At 41.3% G+C, this 17,201-nt stretch overlaps 1 protein-coding gene across 1 annotated transcript in view; it reads left to right on the top strand.

The window, feature by feature from the left end:
* Positions 1-6,320: 6,320 nt before the first annotated feature.
* PAH (phenylalanine hydroxylase) overlaps positions 6,321-17,201 on the top strand; it is a gene marked incomplete at both ends in the record, with an annotated part of 73,958 nt that continues 63,077 nt past the window's right edge. The window contains 2 exons of the mRNA XM_081311469.1: positions 6,321-6,380; positions 12,521-12,628. Coding sequence (XP_081167595.1) covers positions 6,321-6,380; positions 12,521-12,628 — 168 coding nt within the window. The remainder of the gene's footprint in view (positions 6,381-12,520; positions 12,629-17,201) is intronic.

Here is a 17,201-nt window from a genome sequence, read left to right as displayed (position 1 = left end):
TTTTTTTTTTTTTTTTTTTGGTAACAGAAGATGCCAATACCAGGTTACAGCTCTCAATGTCACCATGAAGAATCTGTATGTTGCACAGCTCAGCACGTCTGGTGGTAGGGGTGGGTGGTGGTTGGTGGTGGATGCCCTGGCCTCCGTTCTGCCTGGAGACTGCAAAAGCAAAGGGCAAGGACATAACCCAAGGTGCAGACAGTTCACAGGAAAGTAAATAGAAATCACTTTTTTGTTGGTGCCAGGGATTGAACCCAGGGGTGTTTTACCACTGAACCACGTCCTCAGCCCTTTTTATTTTCTATTTGGAGGCAGGGTCTCACTAAGTTGTTAGGGCCTTGCTAAGTTGCTAAGGCTGGCTTTGAAATTGTGATCTTCCTGCCTCAGCCTCTTGAAAAAAAATTACTTGTTAACTGTGTGAAAATATTGCTCAAAAATAAGAGATATTATGAGTTCAACTATATTGGTTTTTTTTTTCTGTCTAGTTTAAAAATTCAGTAAAATCTCATGTACGGCTTAAAGACCACACGTGTGAACAGCTAATGTTTGTTTCTTGTGGGTCTAGAGGAGTAAATTCACAAATATTCTTGGTATAAGTGGTTAACAACACTCAGCCTGGGGAGGCTGAATATGATGAGGAGTCTGAGGATACACAGATATAGTCCATCCTTAAGAACTTGTGATGAGGGCTGGGGATGTGGCTCAAGCGGTAGCGCGCTCGCCTGGCATGCGTGTGGCCCGGGTTCGATCCTCAGCACCACATACAAACAAAGATGTTGTGTCTGCCGAGAACTAAAAAATAAATATTAAAATTCTTTCTCTCTCTCTTTCTCTCTCTTTCTCTCTTAAAAAAAAAAAAAGAATTTGTGATGAGTGACCAAGATTAATGTGCTGTACCTGTGCAGTTGGCTGGGTCTAGGCAGGACTGTTCAGAACAACTTTGACCTCGTGTTCATCAGGCTGGCTAGGCAGCAGGTGCAAAGCTTCCCTCTGGTCTACTTATTTTCTCATTTACTCACATGGTGCTCAGGTAGAAACTCCCTAGTGAAGATCGCAGGCAGAAACTTAACCCTCTGCTTGTGCTAGATAATGCTGATGACCTTTTTGCTGTGAATACTGACTCAGCAACCTTCTTTGATTTACTCAAGTGATGTGTGGTCTTCGTGAATCTGAACTTATTGACACTGGTTAGCAGTGATGTATACAACCTCACCTTGAATTGCATTGAGGTAGGCAGAGGGGAGAGGACCTGCATGTTGCTGGTAGACAATAAATTGGTAGAACCCAGTTAGAGATCAGAAAGGAAAACTAAAAGTATCCCAAGTGCTTTGAATTAAATAAGATGCTCCTTAAAACCCTTGGGTTATTGAGAAAAGTATATTCAAAACTTAAAACTGAACATTAATTAGAATAATCAATTATCAAATACCAGAGACATAGCTACAATAGTGCTTAGAAATATTGCATTTTAAATGCATTTATCAGGAAACAAGTGAGTTAAAAGTGTTCAACCCAAGAAACTGGGAAGAGACCAACAAGGCAAACTCAAGCAGGGAAATAATAAGAACAAGTGTAGAGAAATTGAGAAAAGAGAACATAGCACAAGCATCAGGGAAGTTTCATAAAATGCCGATTTTTAATGGAGATTGCCAGATTGACATCTGGCAAGAAGAGAGAAGGTTCAAATAAACGAAATACAGAATAAAAAAGAAAGATAAATGTGCACAATACAGCTTTAAAATTAAGAAAATAATGCTAAGAATAGTAATATGTTCATTTTGTTGAGACTTTGACAGACTGAATTAATTTCTGTAAAAATATAAAATGAGAAGAAATAGAAAACATGAATAGGCCAATAATAGCTAAATAATTTGCAATGCAATCTCCTACTTTCGCTACTCTTTTCCCCAAGGGACACCCGATTGATAGTTAACTAACTGTGATTTATGGGAAGGTAACATCTTCAGTTATTGCCGAAGGCACAGGTTCATATCCACACTGTACAAATGACTTCTGCAAACCAATAATAAAAGACAGAAATCCCTGTAGAAAATAAGCAAAGATATGATGATCAATGATTCACAGCATGAGAAATCCAGGAGGCCTAAATATCAAAAGAGATGCTTAAATTCATTAATTATGTGAGAAGTGCAAATTAAAAATTGCAAAGAGACACGTCTTTATGCAGATGAGATTGAGAAAAAAGTCTCAGTTTTGGAGAAAGCTAAGGAGTAGGGGCACTCAATAAGGAGCCCTTGGATCTGCTGGTAGGAGTGTGGACTGGTATGATCTAAGACAAACTGGCAGGACTTAGTGAAATGAGGGGAGTGTGATTCTCTCCCAGATCTAGAAGAGGGCAAGGATGAGAATGTTTATCTCAGTGTTTTCTGGGGTAGACAATCTAGGTGTCCATCATGGAGAATAGAGAAGTCAAATAGGGTGGATTCACATGGAGGAACAATCTGCCCCCCAATAAACAAATAACCAAGCAAGAATTGGATCTCAGCAAGACTAGATCCTAAGAATACAGCAGAAAGAAGAATGTTAGAAGCTATGAAATCTATAGTATATCTGTACCCTCACTCTAATAAATCCAGTGTAACATTACACAGCAATAAAAAATACACAGGTGTGTCAACATTTTATTATAAACATACACTATTAAACATATTCATGTGGGGGAAACGCAATGGGAATGGGGAGTCAAGATCAAAGAGAATGAATAAGTAAAACAAATGAAGAGTCTTGTATGTTTTGATTGTGTGCCACGACCTCATGGATCGTGGTTAACTCGTTGCCCTGCATGTGAGCTTACATAAAAAGGAGATGGTAACCCAGCAATGATTGGGGAATTTTCAGCTTTCAAATCAGTGAAGGTCATCATCAAGATTGCCAGGTACACAACTGCTCATCTGGTGACATGGTGCCCACATCCGCCCAGCCATGAACAGGATCTCAGTGGTGGAGAGACTGAAAATCTAGGAATGTCAACTTGAATATTCCTTCTGGATTGGTGCTTCCACCTCGTTTCCCTCAGTATCCAGCACCCACCCCCCTTGTTAGCTACAGTAACACACTGTGTCCCATTCAGTCCTCTTCAAAGTTTATGTTGTGAGCAATCTCATATTGAGTTTTTGCTGTGGTCCATAAATAAATTATCTCTTTTCATCAGAATAATTTTTATTTATGCAGATGAGATTGAGAAAACTACTTCTGTTTTTTTTTTTTCTTTGAGATAGCAATTAAGTGTGTTCTCTCAATCTTGGGTGTCTTTATGTGAGTAAGAACTCCATTTTTAGCAGGTGTGCAGGGGAAAGAGAATGGCTATGATTTTGTTCTCCTAAAGCCACATGGTCCCCATTTCAAAAAAGAAAGAGCATTTACAAACCAGGGACTTGGAGTTGGGTCCAACATTGTTTGCATTTGGACTATTGATTTAAACTTCCTGGGCCTGTCTTCCCTGATCCAAGAGAATGCATAGATTGCTGAGGGAAAGTAATCATGCATGTAGAGAGCTTGGCACAAGCTCTAATATGCACTGTGCAGACTCATAAGTGGCCATCACTGTTTGCTTTTGTTTACTGTATGTAGCTAGAGTGCAGATGCTGTCAGTCTTTGCTCCCCTTGTACATCAGCCACACTAAGTCATGACATGGGGCTTGTAAAGGCAGTCCTGGAGGAGCTCAGGCAAACACTGTATTTTGTACTAAACTAGAATGAATATTGGAGTCAGAAAAAGGATACAAATCTCCTGATTGTAGAAGTCAAGGTCTTGGCCTTTCTTCCATGTTCAACATTGAGCTTCCAACCTACCCCAGGGAATATTAATTGGACATGCAAAGTCTCGATTGGAACAGACAGGATACTTCTTATGTGTTATTCTTAGCAGCCCGTAGAAAGCCTGGCACGTGGTGGAGGCTCAAGGAATCCTAACCGACAGCCCTTAAAATTGCCGTTTTTTTAAGACAAAGAAAGTAAAGCATGGATTTGATCAAAGACATACAGCTATTCAGTGGTAGGGCCAGGAACTCACCTACTTGTTTTGAATCCCAACCTTGGGAAATGTTTTGTTTCTTTTTTTGGCAGATGCCTGAATTGTGGGAGGGGAGAGGGTGGACTTCTAGCAACCTCGATTATTGGCCTGTTTTCTCACAACTCATTAACCTCACCGGGGTAAATATTAAGCAGGTACCCAGGGGCTTGATGATCTGATCTTTCATATCTTCAGCATTTTTTTTCATATTTTTTTAAAAATTTCTGTTGGCAACCAATGACTCCCCTCAGTTTCCTCATCTGAAGGAATGGGATTAGTGACATCTTCCTGCCTATTTGAAGACCATTCCCCAACACCCAACTGCTCACCCACCCCCTCATTTACTTCCTTCAGAAGACAACCTTGCCGGAACCTGCTCATTTCCTGTCTGCCCACCAGAATGGCACGATGGCAGGTCCTCTGTTCTGCTCCCAGTGCCTAGAACACCACCTGGTACACAGCACATGTCCTCAGTGGCTATTCATTGTCAAATTAAGTGGGCATTTTTTAAAGGGATCTCTTGTTAAAAATATCTTTATTTAGTTTATTTATATTTTTATGTGGTGCTGAGAATCGAATCCAGTGCCTCTAGCCACAACCTCAGCCCCCCTAAAAAAGGGATCTCATTCATGATTTTCCCCATTTAACTTAATTTTCCTTAATTTAACTGCTTTTATTAGTGCCTTCTAGTTATGGATAAGGGATTGGGTTTATTTTGACATAACCGTACAGATATGGAATTTCATTTGCTCCATTTCAGTTCCTCTCTCCCTCCCTTCCCTCACTCTCCTTCCTCTACTTTACTGGTCTTCCTTCTGTGTATTTATCTACTTATTTTTAACCGGTGCTTTATAGAGGTACATGAAGGTGGAATTCACTGTGGAACATTTATACATGCACATAGTAGAGCTTGGTCAAATTCATTTAGCATTCCCTCCCTTTCCTGTCCCTCCTCCCTCCCAGTCAATCTCCTTCCTCTCCTCCACTGATCTTCTCTCTGTCTTTATGATATGCATTCCTCTCCCCCTCTCCCCCTTTACTTTGCTTTTGCTTCTGCATATGAAAGAAAACATTCTGAGTCTGGCTTATTTCACTTAGCAGGATATTCTCCATTTCCATCCATTTACTGGCAAATGCCATCATCTCATTCTCTATGACATGGTAATTAGGAAGGATACAAATAATAATAAATGCTGGCCAGGATGTTCGGGGAAAGGCACACTCATACATTGTGGGTGGGACTGCAAATTAGTACAACCACTCTTGGAAGCCATATGGAGATCTCAAGAAAAACTAGGAATAGAACCACCACATGACCCAGTCATCCCACTCCTTGGTGATTATCCAAAAGAACTAAAATCAGCATACTACTGTGATAGGGCCATATCAATGGTTATATTTCACAAAAGTCATATTATGGAACCAGGTGCCTGTCAGTAGATGAATGGATAAAAAAATGTGGTATATATACACACACAGTGGACATACTTTTAAATACAATATTGCACTTACTGAATGCTGAATTAGGTGGCAAGTGGTTACTAAATGTTGAATACATCTCTTCTCCCTGTTATTCATGAATATTCCAGCAAGGTGCTTCTACAATTCTCCCTTCAGAGCCCCCAGCAGTTACACAAGTCGCTTAAGAACGCATGCGTGAATTTTAATCCAGGTGGCTCTTACCTTTGGTCTGTGGCTGTTGTGCTCAGTGTTAGTAATGTCATCCACGTGTGCTTCTTTAAAGACAAATCACAGCAAAGCCGTTCACTCGGTGGTTAATAAAAGGGACCAAAAAGAAAATCTAAATTAGAATCCTGGTTCTGTTTGACTGGGGGAGGGGGAATTGTGCACATGCTTGTTATCAGCAAGCTGTCTCAGGTTTAATTCTAATTGTCCAGAACCTGCCCTCCAGGATTCTGAGAGTCCCAGAGGTGTCAAACCTGTCTAATCACCAGGACACAGATGCCCCTGCACTTTCTGACTTCTTTCCTCCCTTCAGGGCAGGTTGCCCAGTGCCAAGTGTCTGCCACACCCTCCTGGAGTCCTCCCCTCCCGGATGCCCAGAGCAGGTGACCTGGAGCAGGAGGTGGGCTGCCCTCACTCTCTGCGTCAGGACAACGCCCACCAGAGGGGTGTCACCCTGCTTGTTACGCAGCAGGAGGCACCCTTTGGAACCTGGTCTCCTCCCTAATGCAGGATAAAACCCTTCCCTCCACGTTTGTTCAGGTTGCAAACCTACCTGCCACTGCAGCCCAGACTTACAGACTTTACTTCCTAGGGAGCCAGCATGTCGGCTGTGATCCTGGAGACGCCAGGCATGGGCAGAAAATTCTCCGACTTTGGACAGGTGAGCCAGAATGGGCCGCAGCTATTCTGGTAGGGAAGCTTGGATCCTAAACAGATCTGAAAAATTTCTGTTTTTTCCCAGTTTCAGAAGCTCACCGAGATCTCTGAATTCATTTGAAGATGATGGGAATGTTTAGGAAGTCAATATATAAAGATTGTCCTCAATAATTATTTCCAAATGGAAGCATATCTGTCCTGGGTGGTCTTCAGGGGAAGAAAACTTTGCTTCAAGGGTTGGGGATTTGGCTTTCAGCACTGCCACCAACCCACTGTGTGTCATTGGATCCTTTCTGTTCCTTGCTTTCTCTTCTGTATACTGAAAGGGCTGGTCCTTAATGACCTGGGTGGGGTAGGGGGTCCTTCTAGATCTCTTCTATGATGTTTATAATGGACTCCCTGTCACTTATGGAAATGGACAAATTGTAAGAATTCCTTTTACTTTGGGGAGCAGATGGGGCATGAAGAGTGAAAGGAAAGTGACCATAACACTCGGAGCAACTGAGAGATCTTTATTGCAGCGGTGCAACGGAGGAGAAAAGAAAGAAGGAAAGAAGTGGGGGGGGGGCAGCTGGGGAAGGCTTTTCTAGCCCTTCTGCTGTGCTGCCTAAATCTAACAGGGTCTGGGTCTGCAAGCTGCCTTGTTGGCACACAAGGGGGTTAAGTACTTGGCCTTGAGCGGCGGGCTATGTGTTCAGCCTTGAGCGGGGGATTGGGCGTTTGAGCTTGAAGCAAACAGGTGATAAAGAACCAGACGGAGGGTTAGAGAAGCCAGGTCATCCTGCAGCTAACTTTGTTTGGCATGCCCTGCAGACAGCTTACTCAGCCTGTCCTGCACCTAACAAAGAGGATCTGGAGACTTGCTCAGATCTGGGGAGAGACAAATTAAGCAGAGAGGAGATGGAACAAGAGTCAGCACAGACAGTGACAGAATCCTAGATGTGACTAGGGATGCTGCCAGGGAGGGTGGCTTTCTTCAGGAGGCTGTCATTCTCTCAAGGTGAACAGGTGCAGAATGCGTTCTATAATTTGACAGGCAGGAAATCTTACTCCAGGACTCGAGAGCAGATCCCAGAGGGGATCTGAGACTGTGACAGGGAGGATTATCACAGAGACCAAAGAGGTAGGAGAGGAGAGGAGGATTGATGTTTAAGTTAATATAACTGGAGAGACTCCTGAAATTTTGGCTGGCTCCTTTTGGATCCCAGGAGAAAGATCACCTTTGAAAATGGTGTGCAGTCTACCAGAGTCAGAAGAACTTAGTGTTGAAGAAGGGTGGTGCGTGGTGCAGGCAGGTCCTAGAACTTAAACTGTCCTCCATTTTGTTTCTGTGTGGCTGGAGGTGGGGACCCTACAGCCCTAGGAGCGGGTTAGGGCAGCCATCTGAGCACTGAGGTGAGGACACACCAGTTATCACCACCATTAACAGGGGCACTAGTAAAGAGGAGGGTTCCAAGTGTGCTCTGATGCAACCTCTGCATCAAAAGCAGGATATTTTACTTTGCAGAGTCTCAGGTTGATTCATTTGTAAACTAGGAATAAAAATACATCCTAGTATTATATGAGAATTAAATAAAATAATGCTTATAAATCTCTTAGAACAGTTTCTGGAGCACTCGAAAGTGAGAATGTGTGCACCAGACCCAATTTGTTTTTTCAATAAAATGCAGCTCCGATATTGGCAGGAAGGAGAGATAGCAGGTCAGGCACCAGGCCTAGTGAAGCCCAGGAGGGGCATGCTGGACATGCAGTGGGGAGCCCTGGGTTCTCATCCTTGACCTACTTAAGTTGCCTTGGGAAGTCACTTGGCTGGGATGAGGAGACTCAGTTGGGTATGTGTAAGATCAAGGTGGGAAGTGTTGGACTAGATTATTCTTTAGGACTCCCTCTGTCTCTGACAGTCTTCAAAAGAGAGTTTATGCCTTCTTAAAATTCCCAACTCAGATAAGCAGCTAGACATCCCTATGATACATAAGGCCGACTGGGGAAGGAGCCATTTTCCTGGGGCATATAGTAAATCAGGGCCTTATTCATGCAATCAGCACAACAATCATCCACACGACCAAGACTCATTGAGCACCTGCTTTTCCCAGGCACAGTGGTTTTTATTTCTGGCAAAACTTTTATCTTAGTGTAAGAGATAAACAATAACAAATTAACAAAATGAACATGTGATGTCATATAGAGATGAATGCAGTGAAGAAAAATGGATCAGATCAATAGGATAAAAGGTGAACAACACAGAAATCACATCAATGAATGGCAAAAACAAACAAACAAAACACCTAGCTCTGACTCCCCAAACTGCACATTTCTTTACTATAATGCTTCCTCCCATAGGTAAATACTAGAATATAGAAATATGCTGTATTCATACCATCCTACGGAGATAACACTGAGACAGAAGATCGGTATCTTGTTTTCAGTAGTAGTACAGTATAGATCTCTTTCTCTCTCTTTGATCACACCTGCAAATACAAACCTCCTCCACAACCCCCCAAAGCACTAACATTAAAAAGTTAGGATTCCCAGAATATCCTTGCCAAAGTGGATTGCTTATAAATTCGAAATCAGCTCTTTTCCAAAGGTAATAGAATGCCTTTGATATACACAACCTAAAAGAACATACTGTGTCTATTGTTGAACTTACTGTGTCTATTGTATTTCTCAATGATCAAAATTCTTTGCACCCTGGTTCCTGGTAAAATTCTCTCCCCTGGCTCTGTTTCTTCCTATGTGACTTTGGAACTGATTTACTCAATCTTTTCTTTATCCTGAGCACACCTGTGGGTAAGTCCACCCACATGTTTGTTGGAAACAAATAAGGTATAGTTTCTACTACAAAAAAGTTTTGATCAAGGGTCTCTGATTGCCTGGAGCAGAACAGCAGTATTAGAATCCAGACTCCAAATCTATTGAAGGCCACACCATTTCACAAACTACTAGGAGCTTCCTTTCACTTAAAGTCCCTCCTGTGCCAGATGTGGTGACATTTGCCTATAATCCCAGTGACTCAGGAGGTTGAGCCAGAAGGATCACAAGTTCAAGGCCAGCCTCCACAACTTAGTGAGAATTTGTCTCAAAATAAAATTATTAAAGGGCTAGGGATGTAGCTCAGAGGTACAGTCTCTCTCTCTCTCTCTCTCTCTCTCTCTCTCTCTCTCTCTCACACACACACACACACACACACACCCCTCACACTTCACAGAGAGGAAGCTATTGTACCACTTCAGAGTCTGCCACTGGGAGGCAGGATAAGGGCACTGAGGTTGTTGGACTTGGGTTCAAGGCTAGCCCTGCTGCTCTTTAGCTGGATGTTCTTGCTGAGCCTCTTCCTTCATTTGCAAAATATTGTTCCTACTTCAGGACTCACTGAGCCGTGACATTCAAACCCTTTGAACAGTGCTACCTGCTACCAATGATGATGCAAATTATATGTGAAAAAGTACTCAGTAGGGTTCCTGGCAAAAGGGGGTACCCAGTCAGGGACAGGTACTGAGCATTGATACTAATAACGACAGAGTAGCACCTTATCATATGGTAAATGCACATTTGCAGACACATTTGAGAAAAGTCATAATTTAAAAACGGACCAGATATTTATCCATGGTTTTGAGGTTTTCCATTATTAAAAATCACTGGGAATGGTTTTGAAAACACAGAAGTTTATGGGCAAAATTCTGTTGGAGTGGGATCAATGCAGATAGACCACGGAGAGCAGGATTCACATGATGGCTGTGGGAACAGAAAAAGAGACTAACTTCTAAGGTGGTTGCTGGAGACGACTGCAGTGAACTTCATTGGCTGGACACACGTTGAGAGTTGGGTGGGAGATGGGTAGCTGAACTTCACCCACAAGGACATCTAAGACTTCACTGCCTTTGTGGCAGGGAGCATCTGTAGAGGCATATCAGGAATATCCTACTTTTCTTGGAGGTCAACAGGAGAAAGAAAGTTGCCAAGTGAATTAGAAACAGGGAAACCCTTTGTTATTTGAAGGAAACTGGAAAGGATTAAGGGCTCAATGCTCTCTGTAGGAAGGAGACTGAAATCAGACTCATGGGCACAGCCCTGAGAGAGTTTATTGATTTTTATTGTTTTGGTTTCAGGGACTGAAGCCAGGGGCGCTCAACCACTGAGCTATATCCCCAGCCATTTTTATTTTGAGACTGGGTTTTGCTAAGTGGCATAGGGCCTCTCTAAATTGCTGAGGCTGGCTTTGAACTCACGATCCTCCTGCCTCAGCCTCCAAGCTGCTGGGATTACAGGCATGTGCCATTTCGCCTGGCCCCTGGCAGGATTTCAAAGTGGGAGGTAAGAGTCCGCAGCAGGTTGTGACCTTGCACAGTACACAGGGATCAAGTCTCCTAGGTTCAGATCCTAGCTCCCCCGCTAACTGCCACACCATGGGCCAGTTCCTTACCCTCGACAGTTGAAGAGGGAACTTGGTACATAATCAAACCTAGTCATAAGATGGTTTTCCAAATCAAGTGCTTATAATACCCAGAACACTACAGATTCTTTTTACTTTTTTTTTTTTAGTTATACATGACAATAGATTTCATTTACAAAAGCATGGAATATAATTTGTTCTAATTCATTCCTCTGTACATCCTCCTCTTCCTCCCCTCCTCCCTCCCCTGCACCCTTCCCTCCACTCTACTGATGGTTCTGCTATATGCTTATAATTTTTTTAAAAATTAGTAATGACAGATTAAAATTTTTTTAAGAAAGATAACATCTGGTCCAAACAGGGATATGTAACAGTTCAGTCTTTTATTTGAATCACCCTATAGTCCTACTTGCTGATAAATTCCCCATACTCCTATTTCATGTGAACTTCTGGGAAACTCTGAATTCTCTGAATCCAAAGAATTTTGTCCTAAGGGTCATCAGTATTCATGTAGGGCCATTATCCTGAGACACTGATAAGAATCTGCCCAGTGTAGCTTTCTGTCACTGAGATGATGTAACACCCGCCCCATTAACCTCATTAACTTGCTTACAAGAGAGTAATTGTTCTGCACATTTTTCTCCTTCCTGTTTTTGGGGGAACATGCTGCCTATTTATGGGCACACTCAGAATTTTACATATGATTTTTAAAAACTCCAGGAACTCTGTTGGCAAACTCACAGACTGTCAACTCTAATCCCATCTCGGTGTGCATGTCACACGCATAGAGTATGTGCTAGATCCCTGACATTCTTCACTAGTTAGTGAAAGGCATCCATCTTCTGATAGGTTATTTGTGTAGTTTGCAATTCTATTTCAGCAATCGGACATCTCAAATCCCAGTACGTGGCAACAAATTCATGCTGAGTTTTTTTCCCTGCCAAAGGCTGAGAGGTCATTCATGTGTACTTTATGATATTTCCATCATTTTTATATACTTCTTTTAATATTCTATTGAAACTTCTTCTTTTTATATCATCTGAATAGTGATTGGTAAGGCCTTATCAAGAAAATGCATTTATAGGCAAGAAAACTAAGAAGGCTAAGTGATTTGCATGCAAATCACTACAGCTGATAAATAAAAAAGAGAGAGTTCCAAACCAGGTCATGGACTGGAAAGCCTGCAAGTGTTCTATTTTTAGCACTTTCCAATCTATTTCTCAATGCTTTCCTGGGATACTTTTTGAACCATATTTGATTACCTCTGAGGATCTTTTGATTTACTGTATGAGTGGCTTAGAGTCAGATTGTAGCTCCTAAAAGGTAGAAACACTTTATTCATCTTTGCATCTCTCCAAAAGATACAAACTTGAATCAAAGTGTGAAATATGATATGTCAAGAACTATGTAATGTTTTGAACAACCAACAATAAAAAAATTAAAAAAAAGATACAAAGTAAATCATGCCTGACATTTAGTAGTGCTCATTAAAAGACCTCGATTCTTGGTGACGTCATGAATAATGGAAACTTCTTAAAATTGAAAGCTGACCTGGGAGTATCATTGACCATTCCATCGCCCTTTATTTATTTATTTTCTACACCACCACGTATTTCTGTTTAGAATACATGAAGCTCATTGTATTCCAAGGCTTAACAAAAATACAAGAACATTGTATTCCTACTTGGCTTCATGGGAATGAATTGCTAAGTGATGAAAAACACTTTAACCAAGTGCATCTGATTCTGTAGGAAACGAGCTACATTGAAGACAACTCCATTCAAAATGGTGCCATATCACTGATTTTCTCGCTCAAAGAAGAAGTTGGTGCACTGGCCAAAGTCTTGCGCTTATTTGAGGTAACTGCTCTCTTCATTTTTGTCTTGAATAATGCCATAGCAAAGTTTTGAGGAATTTTATAATTATATGCAGTAAAAAAAATAGGATATAGAATTGAAGGCTCGATTTTTAGATCAGGCCCTTAGATTAACCAGCTGTGCAACTCTGTTAAAGTCACATAATCTCTCTGAGCTTTTTAGTTTAAACATTCATAGTATGGTGCTGACAGTATGTGACTTGTTGTCTTCAAATGGGATTCTGTGATAAAATCATGTGTTTTGTAAAATGCCTAGATGCATGTTATATAAATGTTATATAGGATTGTAACTAAAGACCAGCCAAAAATGAAATGAAGAACCATTTGTTCTTTTATTCTCTAAATTAATTTTGATTATCTTCTACGTTTAGGCAGAAGATAACAGTAAAACACCATCCCTTCCTCAAACAGCTTAAATCCAAATTCTGTTCTTGAAAACAGTTGATGTTCTTGAAAATACTGGTAGTAAAGGTCTTATGATTAAAGGGGGTTTCATGATCAATGTGCTTGGAAAACTTGGGGTTGTTTCATTTTATCTGATTTCTTTACTGTAGGAATTTTAGAGTCTATAAAATGCTAAAGTATATCATGTTAGTTTAAATGGGAAACGTGTGTACTGTTTTCCAAGCTTATCACTGTGGACTCTTACTTTTTAGGACATATATTAACATGTTGGAACAGAATTTAGGAAATGCTGATTTGAGCTTTTGCTGGGCATGTCTTCCTAACCCAGATTCCTCCCAAATATTTTGCCAATATTTTAGCTGGGACTATTCCCTACCTGAGGATACATTGCTTTGTACCCATTTTTCTCTGACCTCTCAGCTGATTGACACATTGGTTTGATCACACATTCAACAAATCCTTCGAGTATCTGGCTGGGTAGAATGAGACATCGCATGGAAACCTATGGGGTTCTCAGTGCTTGGTGAAGTGTGGGGGCTACACAGAAGTTGTAAGGCAACGCTGCCTTCTTTAAGATCCAGCAGAAGGTCTGAGTAGCTGTGGAGCTGGGTTAGAGTGTGGGAATGTCTCTCAGTGATGTCAGCTCTACAGACATGATCTCATTGAATCTTATTTTTATAGCATGAGGTAGGGGCTATTTCTTTCTCTATATTTCAGGGAAAAGAACTGAAGTTCAGAGAGGTCAAGTAACTTGCCCAAGGTCACACAGATCCTGGAGATATTATTGGAACCCAGGCATTCCGACTCTAAGACCTACTCCCTTAACTGCTATTCAGTACTGCCCCAGAAAAGACTGGCTTTATTATTCACCAAAGACATGAAAAGGCACTTTAAGAAAACTAAAGAAAAGTGCTGTCAAGAAAACCAAAACATAAAACTGTTCCATCTCTTCTGCAATCTCTCTCTTGTGCTGTCTCGGTGGCTTTTGTTATTTAGTTGTCTTCACCTTTCCTGGGCATTGTGGCCCCTTAGCTGCTCGACTGACAGCCATGCTCCTATTACTGGTGGGAAAGACCGTCTCCCCTCTTCTGGGCCTGCTGTACCACCTCACAATGACGGTGACCCCCCAGGAGAGTGCAGCCCTGGAAGAGAGATTCACATAGGACCAAGTCATGCACCAACCACCTGCCAAATCTATGGGTGGGGAGGGTGGCAGAGGAATGCGTCTGTCCCTCTCGACCTCTTGCCACCTGGTCACGACTATGGCGATGTGGTGAGCCTGGGTGGGGCCCTTGGTACAGAGAGCTAGGAACAAGTCTCCTATACTCCCTGCTGGGAACTAGGGAGGGGACAGAGGCAGGTTACAGGTGAGCTGGGACTCCACACACCTGGTGCGTGCTTCACTGCCCCCTCAGACTTGGCTTATCACCCAGAAACTCAAAGACGTAGTTAAGAATTTCAAGAGGACTCGTGGGCACCTTAGACCCCAAGAGTGAGCTCTATGGAAATGCAGGTTCCATACCCAGGAAATGCACCTTATCTCAGACCTAGACCTCCTATTTCCAGCATCCTTGAACAACTTGCTGTCTTCTCTGTGTTTCCAAACACTTTGACCTTTCACTGTAGAACTGATTCGCCTCTCAGCGTGTACATTTCTGTCTGACCCTCAGGATGGTTTCTTCAAGAGGATGTGATTATATCATCAGTCGACCAAGATTTTACAGACACTAATTGTTCAATTAAGAATCAAACTAGATTTAAATACGAACAAAGGAAATTAGAATCTTCACTCTTTTACCATGGATTTGAAGGAGTATTCCTGAGCCAGTCAATTTTTACCCTGAATTTGCTAGTGAAATTAAATATCAGTGATGAGTACGTAAATAGGTGGAGAACACACGGATTTCTTACACAGAGGAATTCTGAATAATTTAAGCGGTTGCTCCTACTCTTCAAGTGCAGACTTCCTTACCACACTTTGACCAAGGTAGATAGATATTGTCAAAAAAGAAACCTGATATTTAAAACAAAGCTTTTCTTAATGTTAAAGAAGATCAAAGAATATGTGGTAAAAGTGGCCCTTCACCCCTGAGCTCTTCCAACCCCCAATCCAGAATCCTGTCCAACCACAAGGAAAACATCAGATAAACCCTGATGGAAGGGCATTATAGAAATTATCTGGTTACTATTCCTCAAAGTTGTCAAGGTCATTAAAAACCAGGAATGTCTAAAAAGCTGTCCAAGAGGATCCTAAATAGACTTGAAGAGGAAACGTCTGTGGCATCTTGAGTGAGCTCCTCAGATGGACAAAGGACATTAGTTAGACACAAACTCAAGAAATATGGACTAAGCATGGCCTTTAGTTTACATAATGCATTGGCATCAATGCCTTAATAATAACACATGCTCTGCATTAATATAAGATGTTCATAATGAGAGACACTGGGACCAGGGTATGTGGAAACTCTCTGTATTATTCTTTCTTTTATTTTTTTTTAATGCTAGATATGGAACCCAGGACCTTGTGCATGCTCTAACACTAAGCAACACTGACATGTGCCTGACACTGTATAAATACAATGTCATTTTGTTGTCCACTGAAAATTGTTCTAAAAAAAATGAAACCTCTTGAAAAAAATCAAACCTGGTTATCCAAATGAATGGAGGCTGTACGGCTAAGCCACAGCAAGCAAGATCTGTCAAGAAGACATCATGTTTTCTGAGTGGCAAAGTCTTCCTTCTGGTCAACTTTTGTGTTCGACAGTTAATCACATTTTCTCTTTGAGAGGTTGCCCCTCGGGCTAAAGTCAGAGTTAATAGATTAAATAATAGTAAATGAGCAGGATGTTTACAATCTAATAAACAAACTGCAAGTAATTAAGTTACTAGAACTGGATGGAATGCACCCAGGAGGGTTGCGTGCGCATGTGTGCTCTGGGACAATTCTTTGATGCATTATCCAGAATCTCAACTGTCCAAATCATTGAGCGGTGTTTCTATACCCATTGTACACAGGAGGAAGCAGGACACTGTACTGGGTGGTCAGTGAACAGTTGTTAGTGTGTGTGTGTGTGTGGTGTATGTATATTTTTTTTTCAAAAAAAATTCAATTCAGCAGTTACTCAAGAAATTGTCTAGGGCAGCATTACTCTGATACCTTTTTAACAGCCTGGCAAAATCATAGTTAAATTAGATGTACATATATGAATACACCACAGTGAATCTCAATATTGACTGTGAAACCACAAGAGTGGTATCCTAATTAGAATAAGATATATCCTATGCTTGTATAAATATGTCAAAATAGAGTCTACTATGTATAAGTAAAAAGAAAAAAATTAAAAAATTATAATCATTCGAAATACTTAGTTAAAGGAGAGAATCCAGTTTTAGTATTTTTGGAACAATATTATATGATGTCAGGCGCATAAGATTCTTGATCTGATCCTTATTGAACTTGCAGCGTTCTTGTTTTCTGGATGAGGGAACTGAGATTCTGAGAGGTTGTGTAACTTGCTCGAGATCACACAGCTGATGCTCCGTGAATGTGAGTTTGAACCCAGAATCTCAGGTGCCAAAGCCCATGATCTCTGCACTATACCCCACAGCCTGCCCATGGCTGTCCTTGAATATCTGAATCATCTTTGGAATGTTTAAATAATGCAATTATCCTGACCCCATTCTCTTTTTCTTGTGTTCTGTCTCAAGATATTTCTTTCTTTCAAACTGAAAAATGCATCAAAGTCTAAGAAAACTACTCAGATTCTCACTAGTCACTATCAACCACTTTTAGCATTTTGACATATTCACTTTCCTTTTTTGTGTAATTATGGATTAAAAAATCACAAACACATTGTTTCTTAGCATGAAAAATTAGTACGTGAAAGATGAAGCTGTTTTCCTTTCCTCTCTTCCCTCAATCCTGGCCCTCTTACAAACTTCCTGGCCAAGGAAACATTTATATGGGTTTAGTGTAGCTCCACTCTGTCCTTTAAAACATTAGTTGACATTTCAGGTGTCATGCTGTGCACATTGTTCTGCAACCTCTTTGAGCAGTCAAAATCATGGACTGGATGGAGGGACAGGGGCATAGGCTGTGGCTTTGAGAGCTTTGTTTGAGGACCTGTGCTTCAGTTCCTCATCTGAAATAT

Source organism: Spermophilus citellus, assembly GCF_964194105.1.
Source record: "Spermophilus citellus genome assembly, chromosome: 10".
Classification (NCBI taxonomy): Eukaryota; Metazoa; Chordata; class Mammalia; order Rodentia; family Sciuridae; genus Spermophilus; species Spermophilus citellus.
This window is presented reverse-complemented; position numbering and strand designations above follow the sequence as displayed.